At 30.6% G+C, this 23,568-nt stretch overlaps 2 protein-coding genes and 1 non-coding gene across 4 annotated transcripts; 1 reads left to right on the top strand and 2 right to left on the bottom strand.

Annotated features, from left to right (window-relative positions):
• Positions 1–6,050: 6,050 nt before the first annotated feature.
• On the top strand, positions 6,051–7,636 carry LOC110657530 (glutaredoxin). Its single transcript, XM_021814772.2, has 4 exons — positions 6,051–6,251; positions 6,349–6,437; positions 7,214–7,312; positions 7,421–7,636. The coding sequence occupies exons 1-4, from the start codon at positions 6,196–6,198 to the stop codon at positions 7,498–7,500; spliced, it is 324 nt and encodes a 107-aa protein (XP_021670464.1). The 5' UTR covers positions 6,051–6,195; the 3' UTR covers positions 7,501–7,636.
• A 144-nt stretch (positions 7,637–7,780) lies between these two features.
• Positions 7,781–11,918, bottom strand: LOC110657529 (uncharacterized). Of its 2 annotated transcripts, none has more exons than XM_021814771.2 (9): positions 11,597–11,918; positions 11,066–11,468; positions 10,578–10,611; positions 10,132–10,362; positions 9,946–10,035; positions 8,824–8,889; positions 8,643–8,734; positions 8,518–8,565; positions 7,781–8,377 (listed from the first exon to the last, which is right to left on the bottom strand). In XM_021814771.2, the coding sequence occupies exons 2-9, from the start codon at positions 11,398–11,400 to the stop codon at positions 8,260–8,262; spliced, it is 1,014 nt and encodes a 337-aa protein (XP_021670463.1). In that variant the 5' UTR covers positions 11,401–11,468; positions 11,597–11,918; the 3' UTR covers positions 7,781–8,259. The 2 variants fall into 2 exon arrangements, with proteins under 2 accessions (XP_021670463.1, XP_021670461.1); XM_021814769.2 differs by having other exon boundaries at positions 11,066–11,401.
• Positions 11,919–20,944: 9,026 nt separating this feature from the next.
• On the bottom strand, positions 20,945–21,051 carry LOC131174197 (small nucleolar RNA R71). Its single transcript, XR_009144445.1, has one exon. It is a non-coding gene; the product is annotated as a small nucleolar RNA R71 (small nucleolar RNA).
• Positions 21,052–23,568: the final 2,517 nt, after the last annotated feature.

Raw genomic sequence — 23,568 nt, 5'->3', positions numbered from 1 at the left:
TTCTTTTTTACTCAGTTTCAATTTAATTTTTAGCAATATTTATTTATATTTTATATCATAACAATTATTTACTTAACTGGACAAGTCGGCCAAAAATCATCTCTGAAGATGAAATGACTAAAATGCCCTCCATTTGGCTTATTGAGCCAAAATCGTCTGTACCGATCGAAAAATTTTTTTAAGCCTTTTCTTGGCATTCTAATGCCATCGTAACCTCAATGACTCTTCTCTGGAGTCCCAAAAATTATTTCATGAATTTTCTCCAGGGTTTAGGGCTCCTAGCTGCGAAAACTGCAACTTCCCACTAGGTTACCCATCACTAGGGCACCGGCTCATTTAACTTGGTTGTATTTTATTTCTAAAATTTTTTCTTAATTTTTCTTATTATTATTTGAGTTATTTATGATTCCTCACTCTAGTCTAAATATTTTTTCAGATGTTCTAGCTGTCCGGACCGACACCGGTCACCAGAACAGTAGAATGTACGGAATGGCTACAGTGAGGGTGTTACAAATCTACAGCTCCATACTTCTTAATTTTTCCTAAAGGTGATTTCCGCTGAGGCGGTGGTGGAATAACTCCAGTCATCTGTCGAAAGAATTCAGTCATCTGCTTAAACAAGGCCTGTTGGGGTTATACAGGCACCTCTTGCACTGGTGGATCAGGATTTCCCCGATTTCCAACATCACTCCCAATTGGGATACGGTTTACTACTTCTTCCTCTACTGCCCTTTGCGATTCTGAGTCCATACCTTAACCTAAAATAACCAAAGAAAACAGATCTATATTAGTGTCACCTCGACTCATATGAATCCAATGCATGTAATGCACACAATCTTATTCTATTTATCGATGCCCAGAAACGCCTAAACCATGCTCTGATATCAATAAATATAACACTCCTCACCTGTCTACAGTGTAGCCGAGCAAGACATGTCACACTCGGTGCCAAAGCACCCTATCTTATCTTACTTTATTTTTTTAATAATTTGTTCTCGTTATTTTTTAATATCAATTATTTTTCTAAGGAGAAACTGACGGAGTTTCCTTTATTCTAACACCGTTTGGCTTGTCTCGCTATATATCTGCTTGAAAATTTAATAATATTTTCACAATAAAATCTTATCCATTCTAATCATAATTATCTCATCAATTCGAATATCCTCTATATAATTCAATTTCATATTTATTTCCATACATTCCCATTCATTCTCAACTCATATGTGAAAATTTTCAATCTTTATTAATTTACATGATATACAATTTAATCACACATGAACTAACCGATTTATTAATTTATAACATATAAATATTAATTACAATTTTCTAGTTTACATTACAACATAAGAAATATTTATACTATACAAAATACATAAAATGACTAATGTGAGCCCTATCTACATGCATTGCAGAGGAGGTGATAGCTTGAACACTTCTGACACTTCTGCAGATCTGGACTCCAAAAATTCCAGTCAAATAACCACTGGGTTTTAGCTTCAGTACCTGCGCGAAGGAAACAAATATATCGCGCTAAGCATTTTTGCTTAGTGGTGCGATAATATAACAAGAAAATAATATATACAAATAAAAAAAGAATCAAGCATTCTAAATATTCAAGTATCAATTTGATTTAAAATGATATTTCTAGTATTAACTATCTTATATGCTAATTCGTTCCTCTTTGAAAGTACTGAGTTTATAGCCTTACAGTAATAATATTCAATATACATTTTATTCTAAGAGTATTGTATTTGAGGTCTCTCTACGATTCTGCAAATTGTATTTTTATTATGTTTCTATTACTAATCTTTTTTTTTTTTCTCATTTCATTCAATACTTTCTAATGTTTTTAATTACTAATGTTCTTAAATAATTTCAATAATTTACACTGCCCAGGTAACCTATGACAGGCTGACTAAACTGGATAACGAGTTGTTGGTACTGGATTAAGTGTTAATATGTATTAGTATATCATTAATTCATTATAAGTTTTAATTACAATTTATATCACTTAATTCTGTTCCCAGTGGGAACATAAATTTTCTGAATCACAATTATACATAATTTATGCATTTCTCAAAATTTATACATTCATTTTATCCTTCATTTTGATCACAATTCACAACAATGGTTCTTATGTACCATTATACTTAAAACATTCTTTTTGTTTCTCATATGCCATTAATTATGTAAGGTATTAATTTCTAGTTACAAAAGAGGCATAAGCCCTAGTGATAATTTCGCCTCATTTTCACATTTAATAGTCCATATATATATAATTCACATTTTATATTCCTAGTTATATTATGAATATATTTTGAGGTCCAGAACTGAAAATTAAATTTTTCCCTAGCAATGTAGTTGAGATACAAACTTATTTATATATTAATTTTAATTTCTCTTTTTCCTTATGATGAGAACAAGTATTCATAATTCACCTTAATTCCTCTCATGTACCACTTATTGGGTAGGATATTACTATTGTTCTAATTACAATGAAACATAATTCCTCATGTTGACTTCATTTCATTTATACATTTGACAATTCACTTATGCTAATTACAATTTTATATTTCCAATTGTATTATTAATGTATCATGAATTCTATTTGTAATGGGCATATAAGCTCTAACTATCTATTCCTCATGATTTAGGTGAATTATCATTCATATTTCAAGTAATCCATGAATATTTCATGAATTTCAAATTTAGCTAAATTTTCCTTAAATCCTAGTGTCACTCAAATTCACCATTCACAATTTACCTACCACATCCTATATTAATAACTACAATGGTTCTTATAGTTTGATTTTCTATTTCACATAATTTAGTGGTTACCATTCATTTGACAATTCCATTCAAAAGTTGACTTTTTGATTTATAATAAATTTGTTGAGCCTAAATTCATCAAGATACCACATTTTGTATTTTATTTTGTTGGCATTGATTTCCAATACCATTTCAAAGCTTATTTTATATTATTCAAAATTTTTAGATTTCATATCTTAAGTTTACTGTTCCATTGGTCATTGTTACAGTGAAAATTTGGCAAAATTTTCTTCATCAAAGTTATTCCTTTATATGTCTTCTTTAATTTCCTTTTTCAATCACTCCATTTGGAGTTTTGTAGCTCAAGTTATGGTCAATTTATCATAACTGGCAGAAATGATCCTTACCTAGATTTTCTGGGCAAATTTGGCTATGCCAGATTTAGTGTCCTAACTTGGACTAGCAATTTGAATTGATTAGGTTCAGAATTTGAGTTTGTGTTCTTCATGAAAGTTGTTCTAAATTGTCTAATCTTTCCATTGATATAAAATTTAGATCATTTGGATATTTTTACACTGAGTTATAGCCAAATGATCAAACACTGTTCATTTGGTTACTTTTACCAGGTCTAGAATTGGTTACCCGGATTTGGCTAATTTTTAGGTCATCCTAAGTTTATTTTCTAGGCAAGGTTTCTTCATCAAAGTTGTGCCATTATGTGTCTAGTTTCATGTACAATTGGCCTTGCACCAATTGAACCTACATCTCTCAAGATATAGCTGCCCAAACTTGCTATACTCACATCCAATCCTGCAGGTCCTATGAGGCAGCATACCTAACCTCAAATCCAAAGTCACAATTCACTTCAATTCCTCATCAAACACAGCCAAATGGTTACTAATTGACCATTAGGACTTCCATTCACCAACACATGAGCAAAACCCTAAGTTTGCTCCAAACCGTAACTCTAATCTAATTTACTCAAACATCATGCTATTAAATGTTCTAATCATCAATTTCATGTTCAATTGTATCAATTCACAACTATAATTCACTTGAATCATTGAAACTCTAAAGTACCCTAGGCTGCCAAAATTGAGGGTTTTCATACCTACATAATTTGTTTTCTTTCTTCCAAAACTAACACTCAATTCATAATTTACACAAGGTAAACTCATGGATTTATGGAAGAAGTAGCACTAACCTTGACTTAGCCAATTCCCAAGGCTTGAATTTTTCTCTTCCTTTTTACCATCCAAGTCTTGCTCTAGGTGTGAGGAGAAGTTTTTGTGAAAGGAAGCTAGGGTTTTGAGGTAGTTTGGTGGGTGGAAATCAAGCTCACTCAAAGCTTTAATGGAGGTCTCTCTCTCTCTTTCTTTCTCTCTTCTCTTGGTTTGGCTGAATGAAGGAGATGACTGCTGGAATTGTTTCATTTTTATCTCATTTTTATGTCATTTTTATCCCTTTTAATTTATTTGTCAAATGGTGATTGGGTGGAGCTTTTTAAATGACATCACGTGATGTCAAAATTTTAATTTTCTTCATTTTTCTTTTCTTTTCTTTTCTACTCATTTTCAATTAAATTTTTAGTAATATTTATTCATATTTTATGTCATAATAATTATTTATTTAACTGGATAAGTTGGCCAAAAATCATCTCTGAAGACGAAATGACCAAAATGCCCTTCGTTTGCCTTAAGGAGCTAAAATTGTTTGTACCGATCTTAAAAATTCTCCTAACCTTTTCTTGGCATTCTAATGCCATCGAAACCTCAATAAATCTTCTCTGGAGTCTCAAAAATTATTTCACAGATTTTTCCTCGGGTTTAGGGCTACTAGCTGTGAAGATAGCAACTTCCCGTTAAGGTCACCCATCACCGGGGCACCGACTCATTTAACTTTGTTGTATTTCATTTCTAAAATTTTTTCTTAATTTTTCTTATCGTTATTTGAGTTATTTATGACTCCTCACTCTAGTTTATATATAGTTCCAGACATTCTAGCTGTCCGGACAGACATTGGTCACTGGAACAGTCGAATGCATGGACTAGCTAAAGTAAGGGTGTTACAACTCTAAATAGGGTGATTCTTACTGCTTTGGAAAGCTTAAAGAGAGTTTTAAAACTTTGTAATTATGGCCAGGAACTAATTTCGCTGTTTTCCTATTGGAATTCATACTTTTTCTGTTGTTATGCACACCAAAACTGATTTCTGGATAGCTTATATATTTTTCCTTATATCTTGAGTTGTAAAATATATTTTGCCATGATTCCAATTGGAAATCAAAATAGACATATGAAAGTTGATTTCTGCAAAATTTGGCATTAAAATTCTGTCTCTATAAATTTTGGTGGAATTTTGAATGTTACTGTTCACGTGGCCAATTTTCTGCAGTTTTCTGTAAAAAGTGATTGTCAAGCTACACACTTCTCATGTAGGTTTGTTTGAGTATTTCTCATTAAATTGTGAAATAAACCTTGTTTGAAATGAATTAAGTGAAAATTTGGCTATGTATGACAAATATGAGCATATGAAATAAGCACATGAACTTGATAATTGTAAAAGAATGTAATATGTATTTTTAGCCCTAGTAAACTTCGGCAGAGGTAATAGGTTAGTATAAGGAGTACAAATTTCATGAAATTTATACCTTTACGTCGAGAAGACAACAAAAGGCGTCGATGCTCTTACAACTTCTTCAGCTTTGATGCGGGATCACACACTATAGCTGATGATTGCTCTTAAGAACGAATTGCTTTCGAAGTTTTGAATTGAAAATTCGAAAAATGGGAGAGTTGATGAGGGGCTACAACCAGTTGCTACTTTAAAAAGCAATGACAACTTATTGTTCTTATCCTCTAAAAATGGCTTTCTTTGACACTAATTAGGATTTTTTAATATGATAATTAGGGATTAATGATGCTGACATAGCATTTTTCGTTATATTTAATAGGTATTCTAATGATAGGATAAAATCATAAATAATTTTGTAAATTGAGGATATTTTTATTAAAAAAAATTTAAAATAGAATTATTAAAAAATCTCAAAGTTGAGGATTTTTTTCCATTAATAATAATAATAATAATAACAATAATGATAATAAAAATGTAATAAATTGTGACAGCAAAAGTTGACGTTGGTTTCCAATTATGGCCCACAAATTCAAAGAATCAAACAACTTTGCCGTCTATGTAGAAAGTTCTCTCTTTTAGTTGAAATCTAAACTAGCGGTCCAGATCATCTCTCAGCTTTTCATCTTAGGGCAGAATCTTATGACTGTTACACGAAAAGATTTCCACCCTCTTCCCCCTTTGTGTATATATACAGGCCCACCAAGATCCGGGTTCTACGGAATCAGGAAGGAAACAAACATTATACGATAATTGAGAGCACTGAGAGACTGAGAGAACGATTGAGAGGCAGAGATGGCGATGACCAAGGCCAAGGAGCTCGTTTCTTCCAATTCTGTTGTCGTTTTCAGGTTATTCTTCATCCTTTTCTGCGTTTTTTTTCCTTCTCGAATTTGTTGTTTCTAATTGTTTTCTTCTTACTTGAATTGGTTTTTTGGGTATTTTCAGCAAGACGTACTGCCCCTATTGCACGAGCGTGAAGAAGCTTTTGGATGAATTGGGTGCCAATTATAAGACCGTGGAGTTGGATACTGAGGGTAATTTCTATAGTTTTGCTATGCTCTTGTCTCATATCTGTTTGGTTCCTGAGAAAAGATAATAAGTTTTATTCTTTTATCTATTTGTTTGATAATTGTATCGAATTGGAGCTTAATACTATTTTTCTGTTATGTTTTACAATGCTTTGGGAGAATTTATGGGTCGTATATTCTAAGATGTATTCCTTTGATTGACAATGGCTTTCTATGCCTGAATTCTGCTTTATAGAGTTGCTATTTACCAATCCTGCAGTAGTAATATCTATCATTTCCTTTTAAAATCAAAGAATTCTTCAGAATAAGCCAAATTTTTTTTTTTTTGACTGTCAAGTGTTTTTTTTTTTTTAATGAAGTTTTTGGAGTTAAGTTATGGGTTTGTTTGGGGGGAAGGTTTAAAACCTTCAAAACTCTGCTTCTACAACGCATCAGATTAGTGGATTCAGAAGGTTTTGATACCTTTATCTTCCTTTGTCATCCATTACCTTACTGTAATTTAAAAAAATCTTCATGTACTCCATTCAAACATAGGGTAAATTAAGGAAAATAGTAAGCAGAATCAGTGATGGAGTTGGGGCAATTAATTGCACTAGTAATATTTGAAAAAGCAATCTATACTGAGGTTTTATGTCTCTTATCTGTATTTAGCCGTTAAATATACGATCAATGCATTATGTGAGACAGGGAGAGCCATTCTTTGGTGATTGGGTCAGCATTATAAGTCATTGACCTTAATGCATTTGATCAATTACTTATTATTTGATTTTCATGTTGTGAAGGCGATGGAAGTCAGGTACAATCAGCATTGGCAGAGTGGACTGGACAACGATCTGTGCCGAATGTTTTCATCAGTGGCAAGCACATTGGTGGCTGTGACAGTATGGCTTTAATTTGCTCTGTTGTCTCAAAAAATTTTCTTTGTTATCAGGCTCCATTGTTACATTGTTACTTGCATATTGATGGGTTTATGTTACCGTCTTTTGCAGCAACAACAGGCATGCATAAGGAAGGAAAGCTAATTCCTCTGCTCACTGAAGCTGGAGCTCTTGCTAAGGCTTCTGCTTAAAAGGAGTTACAATTTTCTAGTTGATCAAGTATTAGTAATAAATAACAACTGTGTATTTGTTTGGTTTATGTTGGTGCATAAAGCTACCAAGGCTACTTGAATCATAATGAATACATAGTTGAATGTGTTTGGATGACTTGCAGTGTTATTTTCAATATTTCAGTAGTCTTTAATGGTTGGTTGAAAGAGAATATTTGGGTTTTTATATCTGAATGTGGATGGAATTCTTTTACTTTCTAATTTTGACGTGAACAAGGAAAAAGACTGCATTTAAATGAAATTGAGCAAGAAATGGGGTGTTATCATTTGCTAAGACAGCATTATTCTCGCCTCAGTTTTACATCCCTACCTCCTGTTTAAGGTAAACAATGAAGAATCAAGTATCACAAGCTCTGTTAACTCATGATCAGGGATTGCAGAGAGGAAATTTTACAGTACGTCATACAATCAACGGTTCAATGAAATGAACTAAGAAGCCTGAATCTGAAACCTAGAAGGAAGTTCTAAACATACGCCAAGTACTAGTGCGGTTACCAATCCTCTACTTCTGATGTAAAATGTTGCTTCAGATTATAACATTATGTAAACATCCTGAATGGATCCAGTCTTGATTCCATTGAAACAAAATAGAACAGTTGAGCATCACAGGACTACCACCTGCCACATTCTACCTCCAACTAGGTTCGCTTGAGCATGATTTTAATGGAGCCTCAAATGCATTCAGCTATAGGAGAGAAGCATTCAAATATTTTACATTCATCATCTCAGACATTGATAAGACTGAGGAAACCGTTTCGACAACAGATTGTGTTTCATGTTGATAATCAGCACAAAGAAACCATAGCATGGGAAATGCATCAATGCTACTAGCAAGTACCTGCAAATTCATATCCAAGGAAGCTATCAAAATAAGAATATGATGTAAAGCTCACACTTACGGCATAAGAAAAGAAAAAAAAATAACAGAAAAAGTTTGTAAAGCATAAATTGGAGTAGAGAGATGTTTGAGATACGAACCATAATGGAGCATATGGTAATGACAAGTCAAGAAATGGATATGGCCACCTGAAGCATCAACAATGCTATTGGTGAGACAAACAAAAATGAGGATGAGGAAGGAGAAAAGGGAAATGAAAAATTACCAAATTGGTATACAAGCATGGATAATCCACTGGAAAATGACAAAACTACCCGTCCATAGAATGAAGTAAGAAAACCGAAACCAAGGAAATGGCTGAAAAGCAGCAAGACAATTCAAGAATAATTAGAAAATACACAGAGAGAGAGAGAGAGAGAGAGAGAGAGAGAGAGATATTAATTTACCAAACAATTCAAAGCTGTATCACCAAGGAGTACGATAATATTGAGCGTATGCATATTAACTGTCATCTGAAATGATTGAAAACATGGCCATTCAGATGCAGTAGACCACAACATGGTAAGAAAAAAGTTATGAAGAAAAGAAAAACAAAAACAATCAAAATGGATAACCAAGATGAGAAGAAATAGAAGCAATAAAACAAGGACTCTATCATATATTATGGCCACTATGTCTAATTTGCTGAACTTATGAACCCCAAAAGATAATATATAATGCACAAACAATATAGTCAAGCCATCTTGACTGCTTCCAAGGTCGGGCATGGTCCCAAGACCTCTTGGAGCACAGCATGTACTTGATCATTCCACCATCCTAAGAGCTTTACATATGCACGTATATGTAATATGTCCATATTAAGGACGCACAAATTGTAGAATTAAATAATTAATTTGGAGGTTAAGAATGATAGAAACAAAAAAAATAATTTAAATGTGTTATGACATCTTTCTGTTATTCTTACTCATGAGACATTAAGATGCCAAATACAATACAAATGCAAACTTCTTATTTCGACTAAAGCCTGCCAGACTAGCTAGTGCAAGCTTCATGTTCAAGCAACTGGTCATTGTACAAGTTGGAGAAGGAAGCTTGCATGGCAATACCACCATCGAGATCAAGAAGATTGCAACAACATCAGGGCTCTCAGTTTAAGAATTATAAACAATATCATGAAAAAACAATATAGCTAAGAAACACCGAACGCTGGTTTCGCTCCTAATCAATAAGACATGGAAAAAACCAGGCAACGAAGCAAGAAATATATCAAATTACCCAAGTGTATATCCTTTTCTACCTAAGCACAATGCTGCCTTCCAAAGTCCTGCCATAGATAACTGATTGGCTTGGGCTAAACGGATGCCAGGAATTATATCTACATGAATGTAATACAGACGCATCCTAAATATGCACAACATGAATAAACTCTTTCAATGACTGATAATATAAGAAACAAGAAGAGTATGTGTTTAAATGTCGCTGTATCAAGTGTGCTCACATACAGATCTGGAGGCAGTAATCATTAAAGCAAATGTAAAACAAGGGCTGATTAAGAATGCGTTACTTACAAAATTCATAGAGTAATCTTTGATGGTAAGAAATGGAAAAATAATGGCCCAATAAACAACATCAGTGAGCATTACTGCCCCAGCATTCATCTGTTTATTACAGAAAAAACATAGGAAAATTGTGAGATAACAAATCAACTTCATATAGATACAAGTGAAACTATTTCATCTTGGAAAAGAATCTACCTGAAATAGAACTTGAAAGAGATAATTAGAAACAGTTGCTGCTTGAAAACCGTAAATTTCCTCTTGGGTATTTGATAATTTTCTTGCATTGAGTATATTTGACCTTTCCTCGCGTATTAGAGGCACACGGTACCCTTGTTCAACATCATCCCCAATGTGATGGATATTGGATGCTGCCATGCCCATTTTATGATATCGGTAACACCCACAGACAGAAAGCAGTACTCCAAACTACAAATCATGGCGAGAACATAAAGAACATGGTAATACAAATGATCCAAAAGCACAATGATGCTAGAAATATACTTCCAACAAATGCAAAAAGTTGTGTAGAAGCAGACTGTACTCATGACCATGACAGCAACAATAGCTATGTATATGGATCACACATTCAATCAAAATTTGAGGGCGTTCAGCATAAGGACCCAGAGAAAGAAAACACATACCCCAAAATAAATGGTAACAGAAGTAAAAGTCCACCTGTTCAGCAACCAAAAATCATCACATAAGCTGAAGTTGGAATTTAAGAAATACATTTCAAAATCATTTGGGGGGGGGGGGGGTGGGGTGTGGTGTGGGCCAGGGAATCTAGAAGTCAATTGGCATATAATTCAGTTCATGTCATCAAGTGTTCAATGAAGTATGACAAAAGCCATTTTGGGTTGATGAATTGCAGAGTTCAGTTCAATAACGTGATATTCAAATTACCTGGAGTTTAGAAATTACAAGAAACATCAATTGCCAAAAATATTTGAAAAAAGGCTCAAAGCTATTTGTTGATTGATAGAAAAGTAGATGCCCACTCCTATACATTATGAAGAAAAATTTCCAAATTTCTGCCTTGGTGTGAATGCAATTCGATTAAGATTCAGATGAATTGATTCATGGAAATTTCAAATCATATTCTATTCAACAGAGATGAGAGATGGCATACTGAGTATAGTAGTAAAACATGACAAATCCATTAGCAGAAACTTTGCTAATGAGCGACGCCAAAAGCAAAGAGAAAGCAATAACTCGATAAGCCAACAACCAAATGGGGTGGATTTGCTTAAGACATGGCCTCCAAGCTCTATCTTCAAACAATGAATGGTGTATCTGTTGCTGAGTTTTTCCTCTGCAAGATCTCGAATGATCAAAATTTTCATGTTTCCATATAATAAATATTGCTACAACCACAGGGGTGAAGACACAGATTGCACATAGCAAGACGCTCCAGCTTAACCAGTAACTCAAGGTGGTAGAATCAGGAGTAACCAGCAGCTGCATCCTGACCAAGAAATGACAATATTATCTCTGCCGTTTCCTTGATTACTCATCAATTATCCAATATAGATCTTGTTTTGAAAAAAAAAAAATCCCAATATAAGAATCATAAACAAATTTGCTAATTTTATAACAAACGATTCAACCCAATTAACCCAATGGAATAGGGCCGAAGATGAATGAGAAAATGGGCACTTACAGAGGAAATGATGAAAAAGAATGCTTGTTTAGTAATAGAGTGGAAGCAAATGAATCAGCAGGCTACAAAAGCAATGATTTGAAGGATGCATAGGCAGAAGCCATCAGACAAGACGAAATGAAAAAATGGGGCAAGCTTGGGAAAACTTCTCTTTCATGGTGAAACTCGAGTACTCAAGTTTTTGGGATCAAAGAAGAGAATTTATATGCAGAATCTAATGACGAGCTGATTCAAATATGTGGAATCAAGAACTAATAATCCCAAATTCTGGGTCACCAAATTTTCATGGACATGCGCGGATAAGATATGTGATTAAATTATACATATATATATATATATATATTAGATGGAACTGATTAAGAGAAGATTTGGACGATTGAATCAGCCACATGTGAGAAAGACAATCAATGAAAGCTGAGTTGTGGATCACAACCAATGCTATTAATATTCTTCAATTATTGCTCTGTTCTTTCTGCAGCCCTGACAGCCCACTGACTTTTTGTCCATAAAATATTTTGTACAATCCATCTGCATTATTATCAATCAAAGTTTATACGTGTTATATTTTGATGGAAAGTGTACACATCTTGTGATTTTAGAATAATTTTTTTTTTACATACAATTCGTTTTAAAAATTTATTGATAAACATTTTGATATTATGTGCTATTATAAAAAAGTTTTTTTTTTTTTAATTTTCAGACTTAAAATTAATTAAATTAATTTTTTATAAAATTAATTAAATTAAATTTATTTTATTGATTTACTTTTATTTTTTTAATTAAAAAAATTAAAAAAAGTTTTTTTCTGCTTATTAAGTGAATATCATACAGAGACAATTAAAAAAAAAAAAAAATCCCTAAATCCCCTTCTCAAAAATGAAATCCTGAAACACTGAATCCCTCAATCCCCAAAAATTGAAACATTGCCTTACAGATACGAGTTCGAGTTGATATTAAGATTCAATGGAGCAAGTGATGATTGCATATGCAAGTGTGGGATTGCAACTCATATGAACAGTGTTATAATACTCAGTTTAGAGGTTGACCACTCAGTTTAGAGGTTGATTTGGTGACAGGACTACATTGATGGATCTGTGGTTTAATCAATAGATTATTACTTCAACCAATAAATCAATGATTTAATAAGTGAATCATTAAAAAATAATTAAATATATATATAAATTAATTAATTATATAACCTACCAATATATATATATATATTAGTTATTCTACAAAATTTATGAGAATGCAAGTGTATTATAATATCCTTTTAAGAGAAAAAAAATTTTAAAAATAATTTTGGTAGAGGAGAATACCTTTTTGGGTGGTAGAAAATAATTTTCTGCGTAATGACTGATCTATTTTTATTTTAGATAATGAAAAAAACTTTCTGCAATACTGTTATTTTCAATAAATCTATATATATGTTTTAATTTTTATGACTAAATTAAAATAAAATTGAAAACCTAAAAATTTTTACAATAATAATTAAAATAATTATACTTAGACATAAACATAAACACACAAATACGAATGAGGGGTGAACTTATGAATAAACATATACATCTTTAATTTTTATATATTTTATAATTATATTAATTTTTATTATTTAAATTAGTTTTAGAATTCATAAAAATTTAAAATTCTTTATCATATTTATATTTAGCATCTACTTAATTAATTTTTATTGTAATTTTAAATAAAAATTTATAAAAAGGAAATAATTAAAATCAAAAGTTCATTTAAAAAAAAATTGATAACTTTCATGTTTTAAAAAAATTATCAATTTTCATAAAAATAATTAATTAAAAAAAAGTTCATAAATTTTAAAAAAAATTGATCAATACCTATTGAAATTCAAAGTTCTTTAATTTTATTTTTTTTATGACCTTTTTATTTATTCTAGATATTTTTAACTTAATTATTAAAATTTATTACTTCAATATAATAGAGGAAAAATATAAATAACAAGGATATATATTAATAATTAAAATAATATATGACATTATTTATTATTTACATAATTAACAAATTAATTAAATAGTTTATAATTTAAGTTTCTTTTAATATATTATTTCTTTAATTAATTTATAATTATCTATTATATATAATATATAATAGTACAAATAGGAGGAAATTTTTGCATATTTTTATTAATAAGTAATTTTATCAATAAAAATACATAGCATTCCTAACTTTCTTCAATAATTTATAATTTAAATTTAAAACTATAATAATAAAAATAAAATAAAATTCGAGTGAACGACTTTATAATTAAAGGAGATTATCTCCTTTAAAAATTATAATAATAAAAATAAAATAAAATTCGGGTGAATATCTCATTTCCAAAATTTTAATTTAGATGTTGAGTAATTTAAGAAAAAAAAAAAGAAGGCTGAATATTATTAGAATTAAAATTTAGTACAACTAAGATTATATAAATATATATTTACATTAAAAAAAAAAAGAGAAAGTTGGCTTTTTTTTTGTTTATAAATTATACAAGTTAAATGGTTAATTATTAATAAAAAAATGATTTTGTGATCTTTTTATTAAATTACAAAATTTGAAACTCTTATATATTATATTATTTTTTAATATCAATCATATTTAAAATAAAAAAAATACTAGACTTAATTTCCTGAATAAATATTCATACTAAATTTTATTTAACAAACATTAAAATAAATATTTCAAATTAAATTTAATAAGTATTGTTTAATTTCAATCTTTTCTTTTGGTATTTGTTAATTTGAATTTAATCAAGGCGCATAATACCTTATAAAAGAATTTTTTTTTAATAAAAATTTTACTATTATTTTTTGGTATTATCTTTAAAAATTAAAGAAAAAATCAGGGTTGATTAATTATTCTATTTTATAAGGTATAATTATTATAAAATAATAATATAAGATTATAAAATGTTATAATACCAAATTATTCTTGGACTATAATTCTATTTTTTATCCTTAGAAAAAAAAATGTTATCTTAGTTTTTATTATTAGTTGTTATATAATTGCACTTTTTTCCCTGTTATTTTAGGTTATATGGTGACTTTATTTTAACTTACTTTATATTTTATAATTAAATTAAACTATAATAATAGTTATTTTCAAAATAAGATGTATTTTACAAAAAAATAAAATTAAAAATAAAATTTAAATATTATTAATTTTATTAATATTATTTTTAATTAATAATAAAATTAAATAAATTTAAAATAATTATATTATAAATAAAAATTATAATTTTAACAAAAAAAAATACTAATTAAAAATAATAAAAAAGCATTTGTAACGCACTTGGTGCTGATGGTAAAAGTGGGAAGGACAAAAATACCTATGGCAATTTAATATTATAGTTATGAATAACTAAATTTAATTAATTTTTAAAAATAATATAATTTAAATAAAATAGAACTACACAAAATTAAAAAAATAAAGAAATTGTAAACTAATTAAAGTTTAGTTATATTTTTATATTAAAAATTAATGTGAAAACTTAAAAATTAATTTACATTGATTATCTAATAAATTACATTAATTTGTTTATTATATATGTTTTATAAAATTTATAAAAAGCTAAAGCTTAGTGTTGATAAATTAACTTGATATTTCAATATTAAAAAAATTTAACACAAAAATATATAATAAATACAATAATATATAATTAAATTTATATATTTATAAAACACTTATAATTATAAATTAAATTATAATGACAAAATTTTCTATTGTAAATTCACTTTTTATCATATTAACTCACAAATTTATAACCTCTTTTTTTCATTTCACTTTCATTAACTTATCTGAAATAAAGAATTTCTAATTAAGATAATATAATATTTTTAAATACTAAAATTTTATGAATTTTTATGTTTAATAGATTCTTTATTTATTAATAAGTGATAATTCAACCTAATATTTAAAAACAATTGAATAAAAAATTACATATAAAAATTCATGATTTTATATATATATATATATATATATATATATATATAATTCAACTAATTGTGTATTGAGTATTGTAATTTAATATATTTATTTAATGTTTAATAATAAAATTTTAACAACTTATAAATATAAGTTGATTGAATAGAAAATTTTTAGAAATAATTTATAGGTAGAAAATAATCGTGAAGCAAGAAAGAAAGAGAGAATAAGAGAGTTTATGAATTTTATTTATAAAAGGAAATAAATCTACTTCTAAGAATGAGTTGAGTGACTCTTGAATTACTAATTTCAGCTATTTTATTAATGAATTGAGTTCGAATTTAATTTTTAAATTTGCTAAATAAATGAGATGAATTGAAATTTATCACTATTAAGTTTGTTCAAGTTCACGAGTTAATTCATTTATAAACTCATGGGTCGCATAATCTTGTAATAAAACAACTAATTTATAGACTCTTAGCCAATTCTCACACACACATATAAAAAATTGTAACTAAAGATAATTAAATTATAAGTAATATAATTATAATCAAAAGTATAATGAACATATATATGTGGAAACATAATATTTACCTATTTAATTATTTATTTATTTTAATTATCTAATAATAATTTAAAATATTTATTTAAAAAAATAATAATAAAATAAAATAAAGAATATTTTATTGGATGACTTGTTTATTTATTTTTATATATATATTATTTTCGAAATTAAATATATATCTGTAATATGAATAACCCAATTCAATAATAACTCTTATCCCATTTTACACATAGTAGAACTCTTGAAATATATATACCACAATCATATCTTCTACTAAACTTTACTCTAAAAACCTGTTTGTCATCTTCTTTTTTCTACCAAATACTCTCAATAGGTATTTTCATCATCTTTCATTATTGTTATATGTGTGTGTATGTGTGTGTGTGTATATATATATATATATATAAATTTACAATTTATAATCTGATATGCGCAGAAAATTCCTAAATTTTTATTTCTCTATTCATCACATTCGATTCTGTTTTCAACTCGTTCTTTATTCAATAATGGGTGAATTTGATTTTATTTTCTTTCCTTGATTTGTTACAACTACTCAAGAAATTCATTTTTTTTTCTTCTTTGATCATTGGTATTGAATTGGGTTAATCATGAGTACTGTGAGATAATAACCTTGAATTTAGATTATATATATATATATATATTAAAATTTTTTTATAATATATTTAATGGGTCTGTTATATTAGTTTAATTGATCAAATTTTTACTATATTTTGGATATATAGGAGATTCGAATATTCAATCTGTCAGCTGAAATTGTCTCTTTTATTGAATCTAGCTATTGTTTTGGAAGTTTCAGGTGAGTGATAATTATAGTACATGGCATCGTTTTAGTCTCTTTTAAAATTTCTTAGCATTAAATTTATTATTAAATGAAATTTTAAATCAATATTTTAATAATTATTTTACATGTGATTTTCTAGAGTTTTATTTTAATATTGAATTTTATTCCGATTTTGATTAAATAATTGATTTTGTCAATTATCTTTGAATTAGAGCCATTAGGATTCCGGGAACAGGCCTTTAATGTCTATATATTGATTGATATCTGACTATGAAATTTACCAATGTGTTACACTGAATTGATTTGAGATTGATTTGATCTTATTGACTCTTTGAAATTATTGAAATAAACTGTTGGAATTGCATTATTAGTTATTATTTGCTATCTGAAATTTTTTTGTTGATTTTAATTGATTTGTACAAATTGATTTTCTGTTTTGAATTGGTACCTGTGCCCAGTATCTGTATCTGTTATCTTGCCCCACTATGTGGACTATCACAGTATTAGGTTGCATTGTTGAGTCATACATAATTGCAATTTATGGTTTGCATTAGTATCATATGCATTGATATCTGTGAAGGAGGAGGAAGGTATCCAATATCTGGTAGCGCGCTTACCATATGGCCTTTGGTGATGTGGGGTATCATCACCCTGGTGCACTGTACCATAAAATTTTTAATGAATGAACTTCTTTTATATATATGTTTTATGAAATTATTTTATTAATGATTTTGATAGCATGAGCATGATTTTATTGAATGGAAAATTTATTGTGAAATTAATCAAGCGTCTATCTGTTCTTATTCCGTTGTGTGCTATAATTATCATTCACTAAGCATTAGCTCAAATCATGTTTTCTCTGTCTGTTATTTATTTCAGATCAATAGAGTTCTGCAGCTGATCCAAATATTCAGTCCATATTCTGAAGAGGGACAATCTTTGATCTATTCTCATGGTATGCCCGAATTCATGTTTCCTCGGGCTAATAATTAGTTGAAATCTGTAGAGATTTCGCAGTTTACTTATGAGATATTTATGATGTTTATTCAGTATTTTATTTATTTGCATTTTATCTTTTTTTTTTATTAGTAAGTGACAATGTATTTATTCAAGATACTCTGATAAGGCTTGCATAATTTAAGAATACTTAAATTATGCGCCAGTCACGGCTCAGAATTTTGGGTCGTGACAAAGTTGGTATCAGAGCTCGGTTGAGGTCTAGTAAACTTGCAGAGCATAGGATCCTTAACGTCTTTTCAGTTTATCATTGCTTTAGGTGTCTGTGTCCTTCGTACTTTTTCATCTGTCTTAATTTGGCTCACATTTTCAGATTTAATGCTTGTTTATTAAAATAAATAGGTGCCTGGGTCTGTTAGACATAAAAGGAGAACTGGGGCCAAGGGTCTTAATGGTGCAAACCTTGATCTAACAGGGGAGATACCAATTCAAATTATTAATCAGACATCTAAACAGATGCCTATGGCTAAGACTGGGGCACAACCATTCCAATTAGCTACTGCAGCTCAAGCACATAGAGCTGGTCAGTTTACTGTGGCAGATCTGACAGCGGGATTGCATGCAGTGAATCGTGCTGTTAATATTATAACTGAGTACTTACAACTCAACCACAACAACCAGTGGTTGGCTCTATTTCAACACCAGCTCAGGATAGGGCTCGATTCCTTGACTCTACAGACTTTCTCAAGCTAAAACCAAAGGAGTTTGATGCATACATTTTGCATAATCATTTAGGTTTAATTTCATAGCCATTTTATTTGATTATTAGTCACTTTTAGCTAATTTCATTAGTTATTTAGTTAGTTTTTCATAATTGTCAATTTTGGATTAATTTGTAATTTTTACTTTGTTTTGTAGGAAAAATGATGTTTTGAAGGACTGAAAAGAAATTTTGCCAAAGATGTCAAAAACAAGTTTCAAAGTTGAAATATGCATTGGCCAAATTGCGCATAACTTGCCGCATAAGTTATGCAGATCTGCATAAGGAGAAGAAACACTGTTCCAATACCTGCCGAATTGTGCATAAGGAGAGTGCATAGCTTATGCAGATTCACGCCTCCCTTATGCAATCTCACGAAATTGTGCATAACCTATACGCTTGGTCATGCAGTTTCGCATAAGTGAGCCAAAAACTAGCCGAAAACTGCATAAGGGACTGCATGACTTATGCAGTCCACTTATGCAGTCCCATAAAGATTTCATTAATGAGCTGGCAGAAGATTCCCTCAGAAAATCTCTCCTCAAACACACCATTTTAGGGCTCCATGTTAGAAAATGTTATAAATAGCCCCATTTCCCATTTTAGAAAAAAAAGAAAGAAAGGAAGAGGAGAAAAAGGAGCAGGAGCAGCTGAAGAGTCATAATCATTTTCCACACCATTTCCAACCAGATTTGGAGATTTCTTTCTTTTCTTACATTTTTCCTACATTTCTAGTGTTGAGCTTCTTGTTTCTTAGCTTAGATTAAAGCTTTAATTCCATATTAAATCAGAATATCTTGTAAATATTATGGATAGTGAGTAGTTTTAATTAGATTCTGGAGTAAGGGTCGTAATATTTGAGATATTTTGTGGATTTTGATTGGGTAATCCATATTTTGTGGTCTTAATGAGTTTTATTCATTTCTTGTGTGCTTAATGACATGCTTAGTGTAGGATCCCATTAAGTAATGTTCTTAATCCATGGTTGAGGCACCGAAAGGAGAACGCCTTGTGATAGATAATCAAGAAATTGGACTTAATTAACTTAGATCTAGAAATAGACTAAGGATTAAGAGGATTCACAGATTAATTAAAGAACCTAATGGGTCTTAATTAACTCTAACTCCACGAAAGTAGGATTAGATTGGTTAAGGCACTCTTTGTCTCACTCGAAAGGGTATTCAAAGGATTTAAGAATTAATCTCCTTAAAACCCGTAAGTTCCACAAGATTGGATAACCAAATTAAAAATCCCGAAATAGCTTGAATATGAAATCTCGAACTCCGAAATCGCCTTTTTATCATTGTTAATTTCTAATCGAATTTAATTGCTTGCCATTTTAAATATTGCCACATTTGAATTTCCTTGTTTTAATTTGATGCAAATTTAGTTAAATCATTACATAGTTGAATAGATTATTAATTTTGCACATATAGATTTCATACTCCAATACCCATCAATTTATTGCTTTAATTTCAAAAATAGCTCAATTTAGTCAACTTTTTATATCAAAAATTCAATCAAACACAACTCCTCGTGGGAACGATATCTTTTCTATATTACTTGTACGACCCGTGCACTTACGGTTGGGCCACATCAAGTTTTTGGCGCTGTTGCTGGGGAGTTGTTTGTTTAAGATTGAATTCTTGATTATTTTAGTTGTTTTTAGTTTTATCTTTGTTATCTTTTCATTTTGTGTTTGTTTGTTCTTTTTCAGTTACTTTTAATCTTTTATGAGAAGAGCTAGAAGCACAAGTGACACATCTTTATTGTTCAATCCTGAAATTGAGAAATTTTGTAAAGCCAACAAGAAAGAAACCAGAAGAAGAAAAGAAGCTTTGAGAGAAACTGAATTAGAAGCAGACATGGCTGATGAAAGAATTAGAATTGGTGGTAATGCTGGAAATGATCGAAACAATGAAAATGCAGCCCAAGGAGAAGAGGTTGTAAATGCTAATTTGCCTAGGGGAAGTATGATGGATCATGCTTTTCCTCGTTTTGATGACTTGATGGATCATAGCAAGACCAAGAATTGATGCAAATAGCTACAAGATGGATTTTGGAGTTCTTCAAATGATTCAAAATTCTCAATTTGGGGGACATCCTTCTGAAAATCCACACACACATTTGAAGAAGTTTGCTATGATTTGTGATATGCAAAAACAACCTGGAATGTCTGATGATGCAGCAAGAATGAAGCTATTCCCATTCTCTTTGAAAGATAGAGCATTGGATTGGCTTGATTCTTTACCTCACAACTCCATCACAAATTGGGAGCAACTCACTGATGCATTTCTTACACAATACTTTTCACCTGGAAAAACTCAAGAACTGAGGAATCAAATGACAGCTTTCAGACCAAGAGAAGATGAAACTCTCCATGAATCATGGATGAGATGGAAGGAATTAGAAAGACAATGCCCACATCATGCCATTCCGAAATGGATGATAAACCAGAATTTCTACACCAATGTCACTCCTGCAATTAGAGGGATTATTGATGCTCAAACAGGAGGAGAATTTATTATGAAGCATGAAGATGAAGCTTATGAGCTATTGGAGAAAATTGCAAAGAATACTCATCTTTGGAGTAGTCCAAGAGGACCAGCTCCAACTCAAAAGAGGTAAGCTGCTGGAATGTATGATCTTGATCCATTCAACATGATTAATGCAAAGTTTGATGCACTTACAAATGTTTTGGCTAAGAAGATGAAAGATTTAAGTATGTTGGTTAGTTCATCATCATCATCTGGAAGTTCACAACAAGTTGCTTATGCAGAAGGAACTACCAGCTGTGGAGTAGACTATGGAGAGCAAGCTGCATATGTTGGTAATTATGAAAACAAGCAAATGGGGAATCCTTACTCTCAAACTTATAATCCAACTTGGAGGAATCATCCCAACTTTTCATGGGGAAATCAGCAAAGTCAAGTTCCAAATCAGAATTTTCAACCACAACAGCAACAAGAAATTCCATATCAGCAAAATAAGCAACCATTGCCTAATTTTCAGCAGAAAAATATGAATCCTCCACCAAAACAGCAAGAACAAAGTTCCACCATGGAAGCATTATTACAACAGATTCTTGCTAACCAAAATAAGCATGATGAGGAGATGAGAGAGATGAAAGCAAGGCTTGAACAAATGCAAACACATAACAGAATGTTGGAAAATCAGATTGCACAACAAGCATCTTCCTCAGGTACCACATCAATGGGAAGACTTCCTAGTCAAACAGAAAATCCAAGGGAGCAATGTCATGCCATCACACTGAGGAGTGGTAAAATAGTGCATACTGAGAAGAGTGAAAAAGTTGAGAAGAGAGAAAATGAGAAAGATGTCGAGGCAGATGAAAAACAAGAGAGTGCAGAAAAAGGTAAAGAGGAGGTTGAAGAGAAAGAAGAGAAATATATACCTCCAGAGCCTTACAAGCCACAGCTTCCCTTTCCACAGAGATTTCAAAAAGCCAAGCTTGATAAGCAATTTGGGAAGTTCTTAGAGGTTTTGAAGAAGCTATATATAAATGTGCCTTTTATTGATGCTCTTTTCCAAATGCCTTCTTATGCTAAGTTTTTGAAAGAAATTCTCTCAAACAAAAGAAGACTTGAAGATTATGAGACTGTAGCCTTAACTGAAGAATGTAGTGCTATCCTCCAAAGGAAACTTCCTCCAAAGCTCAAGGATCCAGGAAGTTTTTCAATTCCATGCCACATTGGGGAATCATGTTTTACAAAAGCTTTATGTGATTTAGGGGCTAGTGTTAGCCTCATGCCCCTCTCCATTTATGAGAAGCTTAATATGGGACATCTTAAGCCAACCCACATTTCTCTTCGGTTAGCTGACAGATCAATTAAGTATCCTGAAGGGATTTTGGAGAATGTGCCTCTGAAGGTTGGGAAGTTCTATATACCTGTTGATTTTGTCATCTTGGACATGGAGGAGGATTCTAACATTCCAATTATCTTGGGAAGACCCTTTCTAGCTACAGCAGGAGCATTGATTGATGTTAAGGGAGAAAAATTGACTCTTAGAGTTGGTGAAGATCAATTGGTTTTCAACATTAATAACACTATGAAGAAGCATCATTCTGAAGCAGACTCTTGTTTGAGAATTGATATAGTTGATGAGTTAATAAAAGAGCACTTTAGAAAGAGCTATTTGAAGGCTTCTCTTGAAAGTTGTCTTATCTATGAAGGGAGTATTAATGATGAAAATCCAAAAGAGGCTGCATTTGCACAACATTTGAATAGTAATCCATCTTGTCCTATGGCACCAATCTTTCAAGTTGAGCAAGTGGAGAAAAGTGAAATAAAGCAACCATCTCTCAAAGAGAAAGATGCACCAAAGGTTGTCAAGAAAGAAATGGTCGGATTTTTAGACAAAGCAACAAGGATCTTCTCATGTGATGGAAAGAAAATGAAGTATAGATTTATTGAAGCACCTATTGGAAACAGAGGCAATAAATTCCAATTTCAGCCACCATGAAACATGAAAAGAGTCCAGCTAAGGACTATAAATTAGCGCTCTTGGGAGGCACCCCAAGTTCTTTTATCTTGCTTTTGTTGATTTACTTTTATTTACATTGTTTTTGTTTTTATCTTAAATCTCCCCAAATTCAATTTTTAACACTGTTGAATCTTGTCCCTTATAGATGTATTTCAATGGAGGAAGGTTGGTGAACTGCTGGGGAGTGACCCTTAACTGATATTTTGTCCTTCAACTCTCCCAAAATTGATTGATTTTTACTGCATAACCTGTGCAGGTTTGCTATTTGGTTTATGCAGAAAAAAATGAAATTTGTAGCAAAGAATGGTCTGCAGCACATGGCTTATGTTTCTTTGTGAGGTTGGGTGTGTAACTTTTAAGTATTTGTACTTATCATGTTAATATGATGGTAAGTGGGTCATCTTTGTAGTTTTGAGCTTATTTGGGTTGTGAGATTCAAGGTGGAC

This window comes from Hevea brasiliensis, chromosome 15 (assembly GCF_030052815.1).
Source record: "Hevea brasiliensis isolate MT/VB/25A 57/8 chromosome 15, ASM3005281v1, whole genome shotgun sequence".
Classification (NCBI taxonomy): domain Eukaryota; kingdom Viridiplantae; phylum Streptophyta; class Magnoliopsida; order Malpighiales; family Euphorbiaceae; genus Hevea; species Hevea brasiliensis.
Note: the sequence above shows the minus strand (reverse complement) of the source record. Positions and strands in the feature narration are given on the sequence as shown.

What these genes read in the sequence shown, in the direction of transcription:
- LOC110657530 (XM_021814772.2), top strand. Translation starts at nt 6,196, where the DNA reads ATGGCGATGACCAAGGCCAAGGAGCTCGTTTCTTCCAATTCTGTTGTC. An exon ending in CGTGGAGTTGGATACTGAGG is followed by an intron (nt 6,438 to 7,213) that starts GTAATTTCTATA and finishes CATGTTGTGAAG; the next exon opens with GCGATGGAAGTCAGGTACAA. An exon ending in GCACATTGGTGGCTGTGACA is followed by an intron (nt 7,313 to 7,420) that starts GTATGGCTTTAA and finishes CGTCTTTTGCAG; the next exon opens with CAACAACAGGCATGCATAAG.
- LOC110657529 (XM_021814771.2), bottom strand. Translation starts at nt 11,400, where the DNA reads ATGCAGCTGCTGGTTACTCCTGATTCTACCACCTTGAGTTACTGGTTA. An exon ending in TCTTTCAAGTTCTATTTCAG is followed by an intron (nt 10,036 to 10,131) that starts GTAGATTCTTTT and finishes TGTAATAAACAG; the next exon opens with ATGAATGCTGGGGCAGTAAT. An exon ending in ATACAGCTTTGAATTGTTTG is followed by an intron (nt 8,735 to 8,823) that starts GTAAATTAATAT and finishes GCTGCTTTTCAG; the next exon opens with CCATTTCCTTGGTTTCGGTT.